This window comes from Camelus dromedarius, chromosome 33 (genome assembly GCF_036321535.1).
Source record: "Camelus dromedarius isolate mCamDro1 chromosome 33, mCamDro1.pat, whole genome shotgun sequence".
Taxonomy (NCBI): domain Eukaryota; kingdom Metazoa; phylum Chordata; class Mammalia; order Artiodactyla; family Camelidae; genus Camelus; species Camelus dromedarius.
This window is the reverse complement of record NC_087468.1, coordinates 13317895-13339265: the sequence shown is the minus strand read 5'-3', so window position 1 is coordinate 13339265 and position 21371 is coordinate 13317895. Positions and strand designations below refer to the sequence as shown.

Sequence of the window (21371 nt, the reverse complement as noted above, 5' to 3'; positions counted from 1 at the left end):
AAAGTGCTGCTCCAGTGGCTTCACTGGAGAGCCCATGTGTAGAAGCGAACCTGGCAAAAACGGACCCAGACACAGCTGCACCTCTCTGGCATCTAGGAAAGAGGAACCCTAACACACACGGTGCAAAAAGCATTTCCCAGACCGCTTCATGGAACTGGGGAATAGCCCAAACAGGACAAACTTCAAAGGAAAAAGTATTAGGACCAAAAGAAGAAGAATGAGCTGTGTCTAGGGACTCAGGAGGACTGGGCCAGCCCCCATTAACCCTTCCTCGGGTAGGCATACACCCAGCTGATGAGGTGTAATCAAAAACACACGTTAAAAAGGGGGGAGGGTATAGCTCAAGTGGTAGAGTGCATGCTTAGCATGCAGGAGGTCCTGGGTTCAATCTCCAATACCTCCTCTAAAAATAAATAAATAAACCTAATTACTTCCACCCCAAACACACACACACACACACACACACACACACACACACACACACACAAATCATGCATTAAAAAGGAGCCATTCTCGGGGGGAGGGTTCAATTCCCCAGTATCTCTGTTGTGGGAGAATAGGTTCTTACCTTACATAGGAAAGAATTAAGAGCAAGGCATGGTAAAGTGAAAGCAAGTTTATTTAGAGAGATACACACTCCATAGACTCAGAAGGGAAAACAGCTTAGGAGATATATACTCCATAGGTAGAGAGGTGTAACGTGTTTAGTTTAAAGTAAAAGTAGATATACACTCCATAGACAGAGTGCGGGCCATCTCAGAAGGCAGAGAGACAAGAGACAGAGACAGATAGAGACCACAAGGTTTGGAGTTTTAGGTTTTATAAGCTCGGTAATTTCATATGCTAATAGTAGAAGTATTATTCCAACTAGTTTGGGGAAGGGGCAAGGCTTTCCAGGAATCGCCCCCTCCGCACACTTTTTGAATTCTTTTAAGGTCAGCCCAGGAACCCTCAAGGCGCCTGTGGGAGCACCATGAGGCTCAAGGTCTACTGGAAGTCAAATCTTCCGCCATCTTGGTTCTAACCAATTTGTCTTGTCCTCAGTGACTGTGCTGTTCCTTCAGTGGGTGTGCCCTGCTCCCTTTCCTCCCACTTCACCTCCATAAAAAATAATAAAAAAATAAATAAAAAGGAGCCATCCTGAAAACGGTATGGCAGTTCCTCAAAAAATTAAAGACAGGCTTACCATTTCATCCAACAATACCCCTTCTAGGTATATATCTCAAAGAGTTGAAAGCAGAGACTCCAACAGATAGTAGTACACTCATGTTCAAAGAAACATAATTCACAAGAGCCAAAAGGTGTAAGTAACCCAAGTGTCCAGGGCAGATGAATGTATGTGCAAAATATGGTATATACATAGAATGGAATATTATTCAGCCTTAGAAAGGAAGGAAATTCTGTCATATGTTACAACATGGGTGATACGAGAACTCCACCTTCTGGTTTCCCCACTCTATCCGAGGTAACTGTTCATTAATTTTTTACAGTGGTTATGGTTGTAAAGCATTGTTAAGTGTACTTAATGCCACTAAACTGTACACTTTAAAAAAATGGCTTAAATGGTAAATTTTGTTATGTATATCTTACCACAATCAAAAGTCGAAATGGTACTGACCTGCTGTACCAAAAACTAAGAGCCTTTAGTTTCACAATAACAAGTAGAGATGAATGCTCGCGAAGAGCTGCCAAATTCATCAGATTTGGGTTTTATTTTATTTTTATGTGAACCTTAGGATCTGAGAGGGTTAGGGAGGCCTTGCCTTCTAGGTCCCCGGCGCAGCCCCAGGGCCGGTCACCCCTCCCCTCTCCCAAGCTTTCTAAGAAAATGATAGCACCACTGCCCAGAAGCCGCATCCTTAAAAGGGTCGGGGAGACTCACAGAGCTGCTCCGCCTCCATCCCAATCAGTCGCCTACGTCCCAACCAGCCGCCTTCAGAGCCAAGGGCGCGCTCGCCGCACGTCCTTCCAATCAAAGGGCCCCAGGAGCGGGCTTGAAAGGCAGAGCCAACCGCAACGCGCCTGTTTCCTTTAGTCCCGCCCTCCCCCGCTTCCGACTGGCGGGTTTCAAATCCTCGGGCGCCAATGAGAGCGGGCGCATGCGCAGCGCACTGGCCTTTGCTCCAGGCGCGGACTTTGAGTTGAAACTGTCGCTGGGGCGTCATGGTGCGGCCGGGGCCCTCCGCCGCCGCCGGTGAGTATGACCTTCAGCCTCTGTGACTTAAGGGCGGGGACGAAGGGAGGCCGCAGAGTAAACTCCTTCTGCGGAAGTGGCCCGTTCGCTCGCCTGCCTGCCTTTGTCTCCCCGCGGGCATTTTCGGTCCTGGGAACGCTGCCCGGAGCCCAGGCCCCGGCCCCAAATGATAAGCGCCAGGCATCTTCCAGTCCAGTGACTCCCGCAGCAGCTCTGCAAAAAGCTGCCTTGTCACCTCCTTTGGGTAAAGAACCTGAGGCCCCTAGCCCGGGGTCGCACAGCTAGTAGGGAGCCAAGCCCTCCTGCGCCCCAGATTTGGCTGCGGGCAGAGACGGGGTGTGGCCCTCGGGGCTGCGCCGCCTTCCCGAGCTGTGACAGCCGTCAGGGCAAGTCTGAGCCCGTCGCGGAGCTAGTCTCCTGGCGAGCCAGCGCACCCTGGAAGCTGATGAGTTAAATCTGCACGGAGACTGAGGGTCCTGGGGTCCCTGACTTCCTAGGTGTGTCTGGAGCCCTTTGCTGCCTTTCAGAATTCTCCTGCTCAGATGCCTGCCACCTGCCCCCAAGTGCACACAGTGTTTAGTTTCGGTGACAGTGCCTGCTGACTGACTGCCTCCTAGGGCCTGGGCATTGTCCTAGACACTTTACCCAACAACCCTTAAAGATGAACGCTTCTGCCCCATGTTACAAGCTCAGCAGCAGCGACGTTTGCTAACTTGCTAGAAGTCACAGAACAGAGCTGGGCTTCCAGCCGGGTCTTTCAGCCTCCATCAGCCCTCCTCTACACTGCTGTCTCCTAGGGATGCGTCAGAGCCAAATATCAAAACACAGGGCAACTCAGTTTAGATGAGGTTGGGTAGTTTTGCACCCTTATGGTCTTTTTTTTTTTTTTTTTTTTGGGTGCCATTATTGAATTTTAGCCTTTTCCAATCACCTACTCCCCTCACTCAGTCCCTGCCTCTGGACTCCCATCATTCTTTCTTTGACCCTCCCTTATGGCCCTTATATTTTGCCTTATATTGTCATTATTGTTGTGTTTATTGTATCTCCAGGACTAGACTGAAATTTCTTGAAGACAGAAATAATGACTTTTCATCCCTTTGCCTTAGAAGGTCACCATGTGAATAGATGTTTGCCATGAATACCCTAACCTGGCCTATTTTGTCGTTAGTCCGAAAGGAAACCATGTAAGGGTTTGTGGGCAAAAATCATCATCCCTGTCAGAGGGATTAATAAGACAAGGCCTGAGCTCTCCAGCTGAGGTGGGCCAATAACAGGATTTCTTCATGCAAAACTTGACATAACTGAAAACAGTGGCTCTGAGCAGGGACTCTGGGGCTAGATAAACCTGGTTTCAAATCCTGGCTTAGGCACATGTTATCTGGGTAACTTTGATCATATCATTTATCCTCTTTAAAGTTCAGAGTGTAAAATAACTCATAAGATCGTTGCGCAGATTGAAGGAAGTAAAGTAAGTGTGGAGAGTGTAGTATAGAATGTGGCATATAAATGACATTGTTGATGTTAACTTGGAGGCAATATTGTAGGGCTAGGGGCTTTATAATGTTATGGTCCAAAGCCAAAATCATTAGAGAAAAGTGTCATCTTTTAGACTGTAAATGAGCTGGTTAAAATCTCGAGCTGAAGTTCTGTCGTGTTTGCTTGCCTGTTTTGCAGAAGAGCGGCAGAGAAAGCTGCAGGAGTACCTAGCAGCCAAGGGAAAGCTGAAGTGCCAAAACACCAAGTGAGTTCTTCTCCCACAGTTATACAAGTTCTGTTGCCCTGGTTGCTAATAGTAATTTAAAGCTTTTTCAAAACATAGCTCTTAGGTTTGCTGTCTACTCAGGCAGCATTGGGATCCTGTGATTGTGCAGAAAGGGCATTTCCATGCAGGCAGGACAAAAAACATTGGCAAAGACTTAAGCATTATTATTGTAACAATCTCTGAAGGCAGGAGGGGAGGGTCTACAGTATTACCTGGAGCGCTGGAAGCTTTTCCTGTCCCTGCTTTGTCTCCTCGGAGGATGATTCTTGGGAAGGCAGTGTTTGGCCAAGGAGTTGAATGGCCCTGGTTCTGGTGCTTCTTTGTAAAGCAGAAGAGCCAGTTTCAGTCGACCCTCCACAGCTGCACACCCACATCCTCCAGCTCTTTGGTCATTTTCTCAGCACTTACTCGAGGTGAACAGCATGTGCCTGCTTCGCTTTTATCTCTTGCCAACATCTTATCATCTCAATGCTATTATTTATCTCCCTTGCCTTAGTGTTGATATCTTTTCTCCCGAACAGGTTGCTAAATTTGTATTTGGAAAATGAATTTTTACAGAGTTAGCTTTCACCCCTTTTTATTTTAGTTTCTTCTCACTTTGGGTTTTTACTCGACTTTATTTCTTCAATTAAACAAACCTGATTCATTTATTCAACAAATATTTATTTAGTATCTATAATGTATCAGTCACTCTTGGTTCTAGACATATGGTGCTTAACAAGACAGATGTCCCTGCCCTTCCAGGACTTATATTCAAGATGGGAGAAACAAACATCAGGTCGTGTTCAAAGTCCCTGTTAGTCCCAGTTGTTTATGATCCATGAAGATTGTATCTTTCTAAATTCTCTATTTTTCTAGTTTTTTTTTTTTTTTGAGTTTTCTGTCTCATAACTAGATTTCATATGTGACCCAGTATTTTTTAATTATATCACTTTCCCCTGCTGAAAATTCACTCTTTGAGGATACATTTTTAAAAAAATTTTTTATTAAAGCACAGCTGATTTAATACAAATGAATTTATTGACAAAACAGACTCACAAGCATAGAAAAAACAAGCAAGTTTTTTAAAGAAGCAGTTAATTATCTCATTTGGCATTGAATCCCCAGTGCCTGGCACATTTGCAGCATTCAGGGAACAATGTTTGAATGAGTAAGACTATGCAGATAAGACACATATTTCATTAATATTGTTAGAATGTAATATTTATACATAGGACATCTCAGAAAGAATCACAAAAAAACGGGTGAGGTTGGTTGTGGTCACTGAGGAGCAGAATAACAGGAAGGAAGGGAGGATAAGGAGACTATGGATTATAATTTTTGAATTTTTTTTTCCATATATGGAAATTCTAGTGATTTAAAATTCTAATCATCGTAATTTTTAATCACTATACTTCACAAGCCTTGCTGATTCTTCTGTACTAAGAATTAATCTTGTTTTGTCTTTTGTAGGCCTTATCTAAAAACCAAGAATAATTGCCCAAATCCTCCACCTTCTAAATCTGTAAGTAGAAATCAGTCTTTTAAAAAATACTCATTTTGGATGATTGGCAATAAAAATAATATATTAACAACCTAAAAAACATGTTTTGCAAAGATATTTCTCGTAAACATAAGAATAATTTGGTTTAGTTAGAAACAGTATTACTTTTTGAAAAGTACAACATATTATAGTTCAGTTTTGTTAACTAAAAAAATCTTTAAGTGCACTTTGTTCCTCTTAGTAACTAACATTTATTGAATGCTTACCATGTGTCACTCACTTTCTGACTTGCATTCGCTCACTGAGTTAATAACCTTATGAGGTAGGTACTGTTCAGGAGCCCTGTTTTACAGATGAGGGAACTGAGTCACGGAAAGGCCGCATAACTAACTTCCCAAGGTCGCATAACTGTTAATCTCTTAACAGGTTAGTAGGCTTAGGAGCCTGTGGTCCTAACCACTTTGGTACACTGCCATGAAGGTAAATAGCTCAGCAGTCATTAAAAGAGGACATGTATGTTAGACCTTCCAAGCTGTCAAGTCAGTTCAGCTAGACTGTGGATGGAGTGATAAAGGATCGTAACATATTTAAGGTTTAAGTGGGAGAAATTATGCTTATGAAAGTGACACAGATTCTTCCTCTGCAATAAAATAACAAAAATCCCAACTTTAATTTTTAAAACCATAGTTTTATCTAAGTTCAGAAATGTAATTGAAATAATGTTGCCCAAAGTGAGATACTGTTGCCAATTTTAATAAGTTTTAATGACTCATTCATTAAAGACACATAAATACACACATATATACATATATATCTACATGCATAGACATATATATGTCATACATGGACTATACATGTTATGTGTACACATGACATTAAACACTGGAGGTTAGAAAATGCATATAAGGCAAAATTGGTGCGTGTGAACAGTTGGGAATCACTGGGTTAGTCTTCTACTTTATGCAGATTGAACTGGTGTAGCATTCAAGTCTTAAAGGAAAAATCTGCTGGAAGGGGCCCTCAGTAAGAGTTACTGATTTCAGTAAATCAGATCTTCAGTGAGGTGACACCCTATCTGCTGTATACAGTTGTGAAGATAAAAATGAAGTGGGAAAGGCAGTTATGGAACGTAGGAGAAACTAAAAGTACTAGGCAAATAGGCATCATTACAATCTGAGTGATGGCGTTCAGTGCAGGTGCTCCACAGTCCAGGGTGGCCTGGTCCTATTAGTTACCATATCAACTCTAAAAGCCCCTCCTTCATTTTCAAAGTTCTCTGCAACCTGGTCCTACCTTTCTATTCAAAATTAAATCACATGACTGAAATATTTACTTACTAGTAACATAGAACCTAACCTTAAAACCCTGTCCTGACTTCACAAATATGATTAGCTTTCTACGAGATGTTAGGTGCTTGTTGAGAGATGTTCCAAAGCATCTCATGCCTCCCAGCATCTGCCACCTGATCGTGCTGCTGATCTCCAGGAATGAGACAGAGCTTCTTGAGTAACACTGTGACTTTTACAATGTTGTCTAAAAAAAAAAAAACAGTGCAGCAATCACAAAGTACCAGGAGGAACTTGAGAGGTACCCTCACATAAGTCTATTATGTATGTATCTTTACAGAGTCCCTAGAAAGGCTCTTCACTGGGACATAATGGGCATTCAGCAAATACTTGTTTGAGCCAAATTTATTTTTAAAATGGTAATTTTTGTATGTTCACTGCATCTCTGCTTAATTCTATCAAGCTAAAAGATTCTAATATATTTTTGATAGAAACTTAAGTTATAGAAATCATTTATTAGTGAGCCTTTATTTTCCCAGGATTCAAGTTTCCTAAATGAAATTAGAAATAAAATAATTAACTTCTTATCTTAAAAACAATGGACTATTGTTATGAATTTACTTTTTGTGTGTGTGTCTTTTAGACTATTAGACCCAAAAAGGATGTTACCAACCATGTTGCTTTGCCTGTCAAACCTACAAGACCCATCAGCACTGAACTTCGGTTCAGAACTGCCAATATCACAAGGTCCCAGAGGCCACAGTTGGAGCCACCAAAACTTCTGGGCAAAAGGCTGACTTCAGGATATGTTTCTTCTAACCCAAACTGTAAGCGTTCCAGCAATAGTCAACAACAGTGTGGATTTGGATCATCCACTACTGGCGAACTATCAAGAAAAGCCATGGGGTCACTTAATATACAGGAATTGAAAACTACAAAGCAGCAGGTAACAGATCGAGGGGATGCTAAACACACAGACTCCGTGGCTAACACCCATGTTGGAAATGAATCTGTAGATAGTTGTCAAGAAGAGATAAACAAAGAGAACTTGTCCCAAACCTCACCAGACTCTGAGAGGGGGCCAAATGCTGAATTATGGGTGAAAAGTAAGCCAAAAACTGACTCTTATAATCCAACCAAGAGCAGTTTGGCTCCAACAAAACAAGCCTTGAACAAAAGTTCAGTGAATAGTGCTGTTCTGAAAAAAACAGTTAATAAACGATTTATTGGAGAAACACAAATCCGAATTCCACCACTGAAGTCACAACAACTCTCCAGAGGAAAAGATCTTGCAAGACCAGGTGCAAAACCGGCAAAAACCGTTCCCTCTCACTTTGTTCAGACAGTTAATAGGACTCAAGCATCAAAGAAACCAGCGGTCAAGGACATAAAGAATATAAAGGTTAAGATGGGTAAATATGAAAGATCAAATGAAACTCAGTTACAATCATGCACAGTTACCGAACAGGAAGTAAAACGTACCAAGCCCAGGACACACCCCAGTGTGCTTCAGGGAGGATGTAGCAACAGAAATCCAAACGTTAAGCGAGATCGTAAACCCACTCAAGCCTGTTTTAGACCTCAGACGTCATGTGTTCTGCAAAAATCCAAAGCCATGAGCCAAAGACCTAAGTTGACAGTTGGTAGCTTCAATTCAGCCATTCCAAGCACCCCTCGCACAAGAGCCAACGGAGGAGCCAATGGGAACAAATTCAACAACAGCTGTCAACAAAAAGCGCGGACTTTGGACTCCAAGCTGAAGAGGACCCTTCCCCAGAGCTATTTTCTAAACAAGACAGCTCCCAAAACGCAAGCTGGTCGCACAGCCGTAAATGGAAGAGGAGCCTCAGGTGGGACCCAGACTAATCCAAATACAAAGAAGACCACAGCGGAGGATCGAAGGTACCTCACTTTCATTCCAAAATTCTGCACATTAAAATGATTAGACAAATTGACCATCAGGAATGCTCAAGTCAGGAAGCAGGTCATAAATAAGGGCTCCTGAGTAATTTTTAGCTACAACCCTTAAAAAAAAAAAATAAGAAGAAGATTTGAAGCAAATATAACAAGTATTAAGATTTGATAGAGCTGCATGGTACATACATGTCTTATAAATTATTCTCTGTAATTTCCTTTGTGCTTGAAATAATTTATTTTTTAAAAAGAAACTGAAACAGAATGGTTGAATAAGAAGTAAGGGTTGCAGATGGAGACTGCTCAGGAAGTCAGGAAGCGCCCTGCAGGGACTGAACAGCAACGGAGGAGGCCGGGTAGGAGGAGCCAGAGTAGCGAGTTTACCTAGCTCAGAAACGGGGAGATGGTAGTCCCTTGTCCAGCAGACTAGTGGTTAAATCCAAAAAGTTGTCTGGGGAGAAGGAACAGGAAACGTCCCTCAGCCTGAGCAGACCAGGTTTTGGAAAGTAAGCTGAGGCAGAGAGGACTAATCAGCTCACGTATAGGGCTAAAATGGTAAAAAATCAGGATCTCAGGCTTCTGGGGTTAACATTAACATATGCAATGCTTGAAATAGAACCAAGGGATTTCATACCCTTTCTGCACAGGACCAGACATATTCTCATACAGCTGTGAACCTCCCAGAAGCACCTGTGTTCACTTAATTGGAGCAGAAAATAAGGAGATTCCTGGCAAGGATGAAAGGAGCGAGTATATTTAGATGGCGGCTAAAAGGTATTGCAGGGTGAGCTGAGGGCAGGATTTATTCTCTGAACACAGCCCTGAGCGCCACCAGCCAGCTCTCTGCCCTGCTGAAGAGACAGACGTAAACAACTTAATTCAGGGTGATGTGAGTAAGAGGGGGAGGCTGGGGTGGCTTCTTTAGATGGTAGGGTCAGGAAAGGGACTTTCAACTGTGACATCTGGGCTGGGAAAAGGACACTGACAAGAAGAAGGACCAATCTTCTGAGCAAAAAGAAAGCTGAATGCAAAGACCTGGGGCTGGTGAATGAGGAGGTCAGGGACCCTACCCTGGAGCTCGCGGTCTAGACCTGATGACAGACAGTGGATTGTAAGACAGTTTGATTACAGTGGGGCCATGTTTGATTACAGTGGAGAGAGAAGGATCACTCATTCATTCCTTGAGTGTTCCTTCAGTACCTCCAGTGTCCTAGGGAGATACAGCGGTGAGCACACAGTCACAGTCAACCCTTAAAGAGCTTTTTTCTGCTGTGTATGTAGAAAATACAAGAATGATAGAGTTGTGGCATTACATTGGCTTTAAAGAGGCAAATTCCCTCTTTGTGTGTGATGAGAAGGAGAGGTGAGGAGATGAGAATGCTGAACACATGCCGGATGTCTCTGCTTCCATCATGAAGCGGAAGGGGAAGGAGTTGGGCTGAAATAAGCATGGTATGGCCTGGGCTCAGGAGTCAGGGGGAAAAGAAAAGCGTTTATTAGTTATTGACATTCTGGAAAAAGCAAAACTGTAAGGACAGAACCCAGATCAGCGATTGCCAGGAGCTGGGCGTGGAGGGCAGGGTTGACCACCAAGGAACATAGGGGAGATTTTGAGGGTGTTAGATCTGGCTTGTAGTTATGGTTACACAGTTTCATGCATTTGTCCAAACTCACAAAACTATACACCAAAAAAGGTGAGTGTTATTATAATGTTATTAAACAGTTGTGTGTTCCAAACGCTATGCTAGGCACTGGGACATCCAGGCTTTCTGCCTCCGTAGACCTTGCATTCTTGTGGAGAAGATAGAAAATCTACATGTTGGTTAAGTAAGACAGAATAATTACAGAAAGTTACCTCTTCAAGATATTTGAATAGAGGACAAGACCCTGAGGGAGGAATGGGCTTGGGTCAGGTAACTGAAAGGACGCCAGAGCTCCTGGAAGGTAGCGAGTGGAGGGGAGTGGTGTGAATGAGGTTGGAGAAGCAGGCAGGAGCCAAACTGCACTGCACCTCCCGGCCATGGAAAACCGTTTGAATTTTATTCCAAGAGCCATGGGAAGTTCCTGGCAGTGACTCTGGTTTACATTTTAAAGATGGCTCTAGCTGCTGTGCACAGGGTGAATCTGACAAGAGTGAGAGCAAGGAGATGCGTCAGGAGGCTGCTGCAGCATTTCAGGCAGAAGGCGACAGGGATCTGGGGCAGAATGGTGGTGGTGGAGGTAGAGCGATCTGACTGCGATGATGTGTAGGACGTCGGGGAAGGAGAGGACTGCTCACAGGCAGCTCCTGGTCCCAGGTCCTAGCAACTGGGCAGATTGGGGTACTGTTCACCAACGTAGGGAAGGCGGTTTGGGAAGAGATTTGAAGATGAAAATCAAGAACTTTGTTTTGAACAGTATTAAATTTGAAAATGCCTGTCAGACATCAAATAAAAGGTATCAGTTAGGCGGTGGATTTGACAAAGTTTGGGGCTCTAGGGGGAGATCTGGGCTGAAATGTATGTTTGTGAGTCATAAACATGTCGTAATTTTAAGAAGCTAAAGAGCCTGCATTCAAACGCTTGGGTCACCGTGTCATGGTGCGTCCCCCAGCAGTCTGCTGACTGCTTAGAAGCAGGACTCAGAGTGAACAGGGTGGGGAGAGGGGAGTGGGGGTTAGGACTTGGCACCATCAGAGGACTAGATGCTTAAGAAAAGAGTCTGGAAATTACTGATCTTGTTAGGGGAAGAGGGGGTCATGTGTGGTCAGGAGAGGGCCAAGGAACTGGGCAAAGCGGGTCACTTTGCGTGGCCAGGACCCCACTGAGAGCAGAATGCAGGTTTGGTGGGTCTGGCTGAGTGCGGGTAGAAAGCTCCCGGTGAGAGAAATGGAGTGCTGAGTTAGTGATCTCAGAGATGGGGGGATGTCTGAGGAAAGCAACTGCCAGAGGTAGCATACAGGAAAAAAAAAATTTTTTCAGAGAAGAATATTGAAGAATCATCAGGAAATTAAGGAGTGTGAAGACTGAGGTACTAACCACCTGTGAGCCTAGTAACCCCTCAGGCATCTGCCTTCTGAAGGGCGGGGGTGACCGGTGCTGCCATTCCTGATTTGTAAATTGTTTTTAATCCCGCTCTCCTGACTTTGTAGTTGAAGGTGTTTAGTGATAATGTATGCATATCATACTTTAGAAGCTTGACTAGATACAGAATAAAACCCTAACGCCTTTCTCTCCTTTAATTGCATAGCAGGAAGCAGTTGGAAGAATGGCAGAAATCTAAGGGGAAAATCTATAAACGGCCTCCCATGGAACTTAAAACAAAAAGAAAAATAATAGAGGAAATGAATATTTCGTTCTGGAAGAGTATGGAAAAAGAAGAGGAAGAAAAGAAAGCGCAACTTGAGCTGTCCAGTAAGATCGACAAGACTCTGGCAGAATGTGTGCAACTCATTGAAGGGGTGAGTGAGGCCGAAAAGTTCCCGAAGCTCTGCCGAGTCTTAGAGTTTTTCAACATTTTTCTTAAATATAGTGTAGAGGAGATAGCCTCTGTCTAAGCAGAAATTCAGCTGCTCTTTTTAATATAGAAGGATGATATGATAATGACATGTGCTTAGATGCCAGGCGCTGCTCTGAGCACTGTACTCAGATGATCTCATACAGTTACCATAATGACTGTGACTGTACCCACTTTGCAAGGGAAGCTGAGGCACACAGAAGTTGGGAAATTAACCCTCTGGCTCCAGAGGAATCCAAACGGAACTTTGCCTTCTTCATGCATCAAGGTCCAAACTGTAAACGTTTGACATTTGGGTGTGAGGCTAAAGTCAAAAGAGTAACTGTGGACAGTCCCACGGGGGAGCTCTGGACGCCGTGCGGGCCACACCTCTCAGCGCTGTCCTCATCAGGGACGGGCCCGTAGCGTTAGTAGTTCTGTGATCATTGATTAATGACTGCCCCTGAGGGCTCAAAAATGCCCAGGCACTTCTGACTCTCTGGACACAGACAAAGAGGTGCAGAAGCTAGCTGTTGACCATGAAAATACTTTGTGAAGCCTGTGTGCACAAAAATGATCGAAGAATTATCAGAGGGGATGGCGTGCCACACACAGGGCTGACAGTGAAAATTTAATGATCAGTGTCAAAACTCATTGAAGTGTACTATTTAAATGGGTACATTTTATTACATATAAACTGAACTTCAGTAAAATTGAATTTTTTTAATTCAAAAAAAGTATTGATCCGACTGATTTCCGCATACCTGCTTTGATAAATATTAGGAGATGTGAGAATAACAGGTGGCAATAATTATCTCTGGGTGTTTTTCTTTTTTTTCCAGGGTGTGCTTTCTAATGAAGTATTTGCCATATTGTCCAGTATTCCCGAGGCTGAAAAATTTGCTAAATTCTGGATCTGCAAAGCGAAGTTGCTGGCGAGTAAAGGCACCTTTGATGTTATCGCGCTGTACGAAGAGGCCATTAGAAATGGGGCCACAGTGAGTATCAGTCTTGGGAGGGCGACTTAAAAAGTCTCCCGTGTGAGTTCTCTGCCGTTTGCAAAGTGAAATGTTCAAGCTTCTATTTCACTCCATAAAGTTATATGCAAAATAAGAAGTGCAATGTGTCCTTTATGGACATTTTCATGAAAACATTTATTGTGTACAAAATAGTGTTACATGTAAACCAAAAGAATCACTTTCTTGTCAAGTGACTATTTCTCACTTTACACTCACTGTAGAAATATGTAATGTTCCTGAAATTATTGTCTTGTTTTCTCTGCTTAGTTTTCTGAGTATTTGTTATAAAATTAATACCCAAACTCTTCTCTAATTGTCTGAATTTCTCGATGCTTTCAAAACATCAGATATTCTGTTGATTTCTTTTTCTCAGAGACCTTTCCCCTAGACCCTTCCTGATCTCTTCCAAGCTCGGCACGTTGTCCTTTACCCCTGTCTTTACCGGCCGTCATTCTGGGACCTCCTTTCGTCAAAACCCTCAGATTCTCTTTTCTCGCTGTGTTGTCTGATTCTCCTCCAGTCTTTTCTTCTCTCACTTTTTTTTTTTGGCGGGGGAGGTGTTGTTTGTTTGTTCTCTATTGTTCGTTAAAGGCTTTTCTCAGATGCTGATGAATCTGGGCTGTTTGCATATATAAGATGGGTTTTAAAAAGCTTATTAAAAGCTGTGGATACAGATGAGGCTTTACTATAGGGTGATCTGGCTGAGACAATTGATTGAAGAACCCTCAGTTTCAGTGTCTTCAGGTCTTTGCTCTGAGACCAGTCTCCTTCCTGGGAACTAGAGACCAGGCTACCCTTGTTACGCGGGAGTGGAGAGCTGGGAGTCTCACCCTTCAGCCGGAAGACTTTCACTGACCCTTTTTCAGTAGGCTCTCCCCAACTCAGTCTTGCGTGATTTCCCCCAGAGATTCTGAGCATCCAGGCCCAGCTGGAGTTAGGAGGAGGGAGGAAGGGCACGGTCGCCAGGAGGCCTGGAGTTCAGGGATGCAGGGTGCGTTTGGAGGTCTGCCTGCTTTTTGACAGATGCTCAAGGGTTCTCCTGAGTTTGACCCCACCATCCATTCCTGAGCCTTTCAGAGGCTCTGGGGTCAAATCCGGCTGTTCCTCAGCCACACCCCCGGCATAGAATTGGCTCTTTCACGGCAGCCAGACTGGTTATCTCTGCCTCCTGCTCTTTCTCCTGTTCTCTGTGGCTGCTGCTTGCCTTTCATCCCTTTATTGTCGTTTCAGTAAAGCTTCAAGAGGGATTAGAAGTCAATGTGTATTCAATCCATCATCTTAAATAGAAGCCTGTAAACATATAAAATCCACTTGATGAAGGTTTTATATAATTAAGACTTTGCAATGTATTCTGTACATTTATTCCCATTTCCTTAAGCTCACAGTATTTTAGATTTTGCAAAACTGTATAGATAGCTTTGCTTTTATGCCCTGTTGTCAGTGTACATTTGTTACTTATCTGATACAGAGACCCGGGTCAGGAAGAGCAGCCTCCAAATACTACGTTCCTATGAGAAAGTGCAGTTCATTTGTGATGTTCTGCTTCATGGCGTGGCTGACACCCTTTAAAAAAGGAAGACTATCTCAGATAATTTTATCAGAAAATTACTTTTCTGTAATAGCTTTCTTTTTTTTTTTAGTGTATATTTTTTATGTTATGTCAAATAAAAGAAGAAAGAAAGGAAAGGCTGGGCGAAAACTGCCCAAAGTGCTAACTGAAGGTTGTATTTGGGTGATGGGATCATGGGTGATTTCTTTTTAAGTTTGACCTGTTGTTTGGTTTTCTGTAACGAGGTATATGACTTCTATGATAAAAACAAAAATTCAGTTAAGACAACACTAAACATACATGACAAATTTTCTATATGGCTAGCTTTACATCTTTGGGCCAGAATCTTTATGTGGGAACACATCTTCAATGGGATCTTATAAATCAATAAGAAAATTAATTTGATTTGGAGAAATTTTATTATAGACAACTTTTCATAAATACATATCTTCTTAAGGCCAAGCATGCCAGCATTTAACCAACATTTTCTTTGTTCCTTCATTTTTCCCAGAAAGCGAAAACTGAAACCTTTTAAATGGTATTTATAGTTAGACAAGAGATAAAAAAGGAAACATTTTTATTATAAAAAGCATTTGATGTTAAACAGCATAAGTTCCTTAGATCATTTTTTCCATTAATTTTTTTAATACTTTTCATGTATTTTCTTCCTTTTTTTCCAGCCAATACAAGAGTTGCGGGAAGTTGTTCTTAACATTTTGCAAGATCCAAAGAGAACCACAGAAGGTACTGGTACTTTGTATTTAAATTCATTCCCTCCAGCCACTCAAGTAAAAGTCACTGAGGAATATATAGGGGAGAAAAAGAATTATAAGTGCCCTGAAATGCCTCTTGCTTCTTGATTTCTGTGGCCTGGCCCTTTCGGCCTTCAGCAGCAGCTGATTTATTTCTGTTATTACAAGTAGATATGACTGCTTAACACCAAACAAAGGTTCCCACCAGAGCAGCCTAGATTAGGGTGTCTTGCTTCCCTGGAGAAAAGGTAAGAGAAGACAGGTGGCTCTTTGCCGGAAGAGACTGAGGCAAAGGGGAGCACTGGTTTGGTTTAAGTTACATGTTTAATCGTGACAAACCCAGCAACAAGTGTACATCCAAATTCCTGTTATACTTTAATAGTGGCCATCTCAGGAACTGTTTCACTTAGTTGACCATTGCTGTCATCGGTCAGAACCTTTAGAGAACTCTTCTATGAAAAATGTGCCCAACACAGTGAGTGGCACATTATGTATAATTGCTTATAATATTTGTTCTATGAATAGGAAGAGAAAGCAAGCTGCCTTGAGAAAATGAAACGAATTCTTTTTATGACCTTAGAAGATGACAGATCTTTTTCCTTTAAGAGTAGATTGATTGAAACTGTCACAACATTGTGAACCAACTGTACTTCAGTGAGGGAAAAAAAAAATGAGTAGACTGAACTTTGGGAAATAATCAAGGCATGTGGAATTACAGCTCAGTAACTCATACTTCTGGGAGTAAGATCGTAGAGTAAATGTCCTCAGTGGTACTCCTACTGGGAATGATGCTGCAATTCAGATGTTTGTTTGTTTTTCCTTTTTCAGTTTTAACATGTGGCAGTGTTCTTCAAAGGGATTAAAAAAGAAAAAAAGGACACACGAATCCATGCCTTTCTACTACTGGCCCCAGTTGGCCTCTCTTGGGGGGGGGGGGGGGTCCTCAGCCTCCAGCCACAGTGTCTGCCTGTCTCAGTCTAATTTCCTTCCCTTCATTTGGCTGTTGTGGTTAGGCTACCACGCAGATTGTGTTAACATAAGACATTTTTTCACTTACTGTCCAGGGTGACAACCATATGGTCATCTCTGGGTACAGAGGGGATCAAGTTCAAGTGAGTTAACCCTCATGAGTCAGGAAAATTGATCCCAGGTGTGGTGTAAGGGTACAAGGCCAATGACTAGTCCCTAAGGGGCCCTCTCGAGCGTGAGGAAGAGATTGGGGATGTTTTCAGAATGTTGAAAGGGAATGAAGGGTCCATTCGCAAGAGGCAAGGAGGCCCACAGGCTGTCTGGAGGGCTGGTTAGGAAGATGGGTATTACTAGAGTGATTAGCAGGGAAAACTAGTTAAAAGTCCCACTCCAAGTCAAATACTCTTTATTTAGTGTATAGAATCCATAAGGATCACTGGGAAATCATTGTATATGTTGCGTTTTCATTTTATGGAGTTTTAGCTTCTGTATTAAACTGCTAAACCGTACTTTTCTTTTTGACCTTGCATACACAGGGATTACCTCTGACTCTTTAGTTGCTGAAACTAATATAGCATCAATAGAAGAGCTGGCCAAGAAGATGGAGTCTGGGAAGTCTTGTCTTTCCCCAAAGAAGAGGGAACAGGTTACAGCAACACCTCAGATAACCAAGACAGAACAGAATAATCATTATGGTATCAAATTACAGATCGCCCCAATCCCTAGGTAAGCAAACTCGAAAGCAGGCTTTGTGCTCGCAAGTCGAATTCACGTCCAGTTCTTAATTTCTCCTCTGCAGATCCAGGATACCAGCAGATGAGTGAAACCTTACTCCTCATACGAGGACTAGGTGGTCTAATCCATCTTTGGTGTTCAGGGAAGGAGCTGAGGGTGAGGGGATGGGTGGAACCATTGCCAAGAAGGTCTGTGTCCTCTCTCCATACCCTCACCATCCCCACCGCCCCCCCAAGGAGACCCGACCTGCAGTGAGGAAGGTGCTGCTGAGTCAGGAGGGGTGTTGGGGAGGACTCACCCCTCCCTCCTGGAACGTCCTGGAATCGTCTCACCCGTTCCCCCTCATTTGTCCTGCACTTGCAGGCCCCGCCTACCTTTCCTGCCAGTCCTGGGGGGGACGTGGTGGCGGCAGGGATGCTGCGCAGACTGCCAAGCAGGGGTGACCTCTGTAGCTGGGACAGATGGGGCAGTTAATAGCCCTATAAGAACAGGGATGGCGGTCGGGTGTGTACTAGTAAGAGGCTGCTCACAATATCAAAGGCGTTTGGTTTCTAAACAAGTAAAAGTTTAAGGCAGAATCCATAGAAATTTAAGGAACTGCATCAGGCTATCAGTGTCATTTTCTAAAACATTAGCATAGCATTTGATCTCTATTTGTGCTCTTGAAAGGAGAATTCCCAAACAAAAGCACCAGGACCACAGTTCTGTATCTTAGTTCTCTAGAAAGCACAGCCAGGCCTCTTCCAGTCCTCATCTCCTCTCTAACGTGGTACTTCCCCACTGTAGGCAGCTCAGGGGTGGATGAAAGCAAGCAGTTGATGTGACAATCCCCCCTTGGTGGATCTAGAATTCATTGGGAGAGTTTTCAGCAGACTGGCCGCCAGTTTTGTCAGGCTAATGTAGTCAGTGGTTTTGTGGATGGGGACAGCATTCACTAGATGGAAAGGTCCCTGCGGCCTGTCCTGCAGGCTGCCTGTCACTGGAATGCGTTAAAGTTTACCAGGAAGACGTTGTTTGTTCCAGTTTTCGTTCGTGGTTTAGTCCACCATCTTAAAGGATGTTTTTTGAATAAGTTACTGTCAAAGCCAGAAAGAATCTTAGAATTCATTGGTCCAACCTCATTTGGTCTTAGGCCCAATTTCCTCAAAACCTGTCAATTCTTTGAAAGTTTATGGAATAAACAAACACCAACTGCCAAGTAGCTGACTTCACATAAAAAACACACTTAACACTTCATTCAGTTAAATCCCTATATTTACACCATCTGAGAGCGGACGGACACCACCTGGTTCATTCTGACAATCAGGGAAAAGCCGTCTTGGGACGAGAGCTGCTCTAGACATGGCTCTTACATGGTTGTTACAGTAAAATGTCTACCATGTTTTGTTAAGGAATAAGAAAAAAATAAAGAATAGTAAGTAGGATTTCAGAAGAAGTAGTAAGGTTTTGAATGCACCTCTTGCTGTCTCTCAGGGTGAGCGGAATGCCGGAAGTGCAAGACATGAAACTCATCACCCCCGTGCGGCGCTCCACGAGGATCGAGCGAGCGGTGTCCCGCTACCCGGAGATGCTGCAGGAACACGACTTAGTCGTGGCTTCTCTCAGTGAGCTCTTAGAAGTGGAAGACACAGAGTGTTTTATATTCCGCAAAAATGAGGCTTTGCCGGTAACATTAGGGTTTCAAATCCCTGAATCATAATTCCTTGATGCTTAAAAAAAAGAGAGACATTTCAGAGCCTCCATGAGACAAGAAGTGCACTTACCCGGGAGACCTGGAGGACTGTGTAATGGAGAGGCAGCCCGGGTGCGGACTGTGGGCTCCCGGCACTTAGAAAGGAATTCACTGGGCTTACTCTCAAATTTTATATCCCCACAGGAAAGTTTGATTTGTTTAAGACTAATTTGCTGCAGTTTTACAGCACACAGAAATTTCAAACTACTGGATATTTACCCCACAACTACGGTAAAAAGTCTGAACTTTATTGACCTACCTTAGTCCCAACACATTTTTTGTATCAGCAGGTCAGTTCTGCAATACGATTGACCTGCATCCACTTAGCACCCCTCCTCCTCCCGGCGTGGAAGATCTGAGCTTAGGAACTAGCCTTCCCCGCCAGAAGGGATGTGACAGACCATCTGGTCAAGCCCCCTCGTCTTACAGATGAGTTTATACTAGTTAGGCCTCTGCTCCGAGATCACAGATGACTTTCATGTGTGATCCTTGACCTCCGTCACAGAAACCTGTAAGTGAGGGGGTAATTCATGTCCTTTCTGTGCCTGGTCTCCTGTCATGAAACACAATTCTGCACTGGGGTGGTCATCCAGCTTTTTATATTCAAACCTAATTTTGCAGTTATTATTCAGAAATGCTTCAAATAAACACAAAAGGGAGCAGCAGAGAGGGGTGGGGAGAGGACCCTTGCCTCTTCGGGTCAATTCCTTGCTCTGCTAGGGGACACCTGGCCTAAGAAGACAGTCTAGGCCCCACTATTATAGGTTGCCTTTCCTCCTTCTGGGCAACTGCTCTTGGAAAGGTAAAATCAGAACCGTTCTGTAAATAGAATGTATAGAAAAACCTAGGCAGCATATTTTAAATTTTAGTTTTCTTCATATTTATGTATTATCTTAAAAAAAACATTAAATTTTATTCATTCCTGCTTATTCATTTGTCTTACTTATTACAGAAAACAGTGATTGTGGCTTGGCCTAGAGAATTAGGGGTTTGTCTGGGGAGACACCAACAGGCGATCCCAAGGGGCCCCAGAGGAAACACTCATTACCCTGGAGAGCTCGCCTTGATCTCACCATCAGCCTTGCCCAGGACATGGGTTTTCCAGTGTGAAGGAAGCAGAGCCATCTCTCTCAGTCAGATTCATAAAAACCAGGTTCATAAAACATATAAAACTATACTGCTAATAGACTAACTTTCAGTGAGAAAAGGACTGTCACCACAGCCAAAATGCAGGAATCCACACAGCCAGCCCTTTCCTTCCCTTTAGACAGACTCACTTTATCTGTGAGCCAAATAATGCCCAGGGGGTGGCTTAGAAATCACAGAATCTGAAAATGGGACTTAAAGAAATCAAATATTCAAAATCACCAGACTTTCTAAAAGAGTCTGAAGCAGGTCCCTCCATGTTAGGAATGTCCTGTCTCAGACCTCAGGCACCCCATCTCCCATCCATTGACCAGGTCCTCTTGATTGGACGGCACTGCCATCCTTTGTGCAGTTCCCTTTCTTTGGCTTCAGATGGTTCATCCTTGCTGACTGATGCCCATCTCTTGACCCAGCCCTGGGAATCAGCTGTCTCTTGATGATTTTACACATCTGTCCTCAGAACCATTGTCTCGATATTACAGCTCAGTTCTCAAAAGTGCAACTTCATTGTCTGGAGTGTCAGTTCCTTGCAAGATGTCTCACATGACCTCCCTGGATACTAACAATGTAGGTTGAATATTGGCGTCTAATAATGTATAGTTTTCAAAGTAACAAGTTGGAGGTTTTAAAACAGCTTGATTATACTAAATAGCCTCTTCAGGATATAAAAGGATGTGGAAATTTACAGCAACTGCAGAAAACTGCACCCTAATTCTGGAGCTCTTTGTAGATTCTCAGTAACCCTCTTGTTTAGTAAATAGCTGTTCCTAGAAATGGAGCAGGAAGGAGGGAGAGAGGGAAGGAAAGAAGGCAGGCCCTTAATCACGCGGGAGGAAGAGGCATCAGGAATTGTGCTGGAAACATAGGCCTTGGCAGAAACTAAGTCTAATGTTTAGGGACAGCTTCTTAGAAGAGGTGAGTGCAAAGCAGTTTTAAAGGAAGATAAACAGGCTGGTTATGTGCTGGCATCCCTGTGCAGGATGACCGTGAACCAAAAGACAAAGCCAAGGCGTGGCAGTTCACATTTATCACTGTTTCCTCGGTCCCAGGACTCATGCTCTCAAAGCCATCGGTTGCGCCTCCCTGGCATGGAGTCCTTATAATAAGAGCGCCCTAATTTCCACAGGACCACCTCTTTCTGCGGTTTAAGAGGAATGGGCTCCACCCACAGAGTGAGCACGTGGCCCAGGCCTGGCCAACCGGAGCCCAGGCTCTCCCGGCAGCAGCACTGATTGGACCATGGGGTTTTGTCTCAGTCAAAACCAGTGAGACTCGTTTCTCCAACTTTTGTTGGAAAGAGACTCTCTTCCTGGTAGAGTTGCTGAAAAGATAAGATGGAAATCTGCAAGCCTTCTT

General features: G+C 43.5%; 1 protein-coding gene across 2 annotated transcripts; it reads left to right on the top strand.

The window, feature by feature from the left end:
* The first annotated feature begins 2123 nt into the window (after positions 1-2123).
* CKAP2L (cytoskeleton associated protein 2 like) lies at positions 2124-19789 on the top strand. Of its 2 annotated transcripts, none has more exons than XM_010984975.3 (9): positions 2124-2194; positions 3869-3935; positions 5409-5460; positions 7369-8627; positions 11871-12078; positions 12956-13111; positions 15362-15425; positions 16939-17128; positions 18611-19789. In XM_010984975.3, the coding sequence occupies exons 1-9, from the start codon at positions 2164-2166 to the stop codon at positions 18834-18836; spliced, it is 2253 nt and encodes a 750-aa protein (XP_010983277.2). In that variant the 5' UTR covers positions 2124-2163; the 3' UTR covers positions 18837-19789. The 2 variants fall into 2 exon arrangements, with proteins under 2 accessions (XP_010983277.2, XP_031297117.2); XM_031441257.2 differs by having other exon boundaries at positions 11868-12078.
* The last annotated feature ends 1582 nt before the right edge of the window (positions 19790-21371 follow it).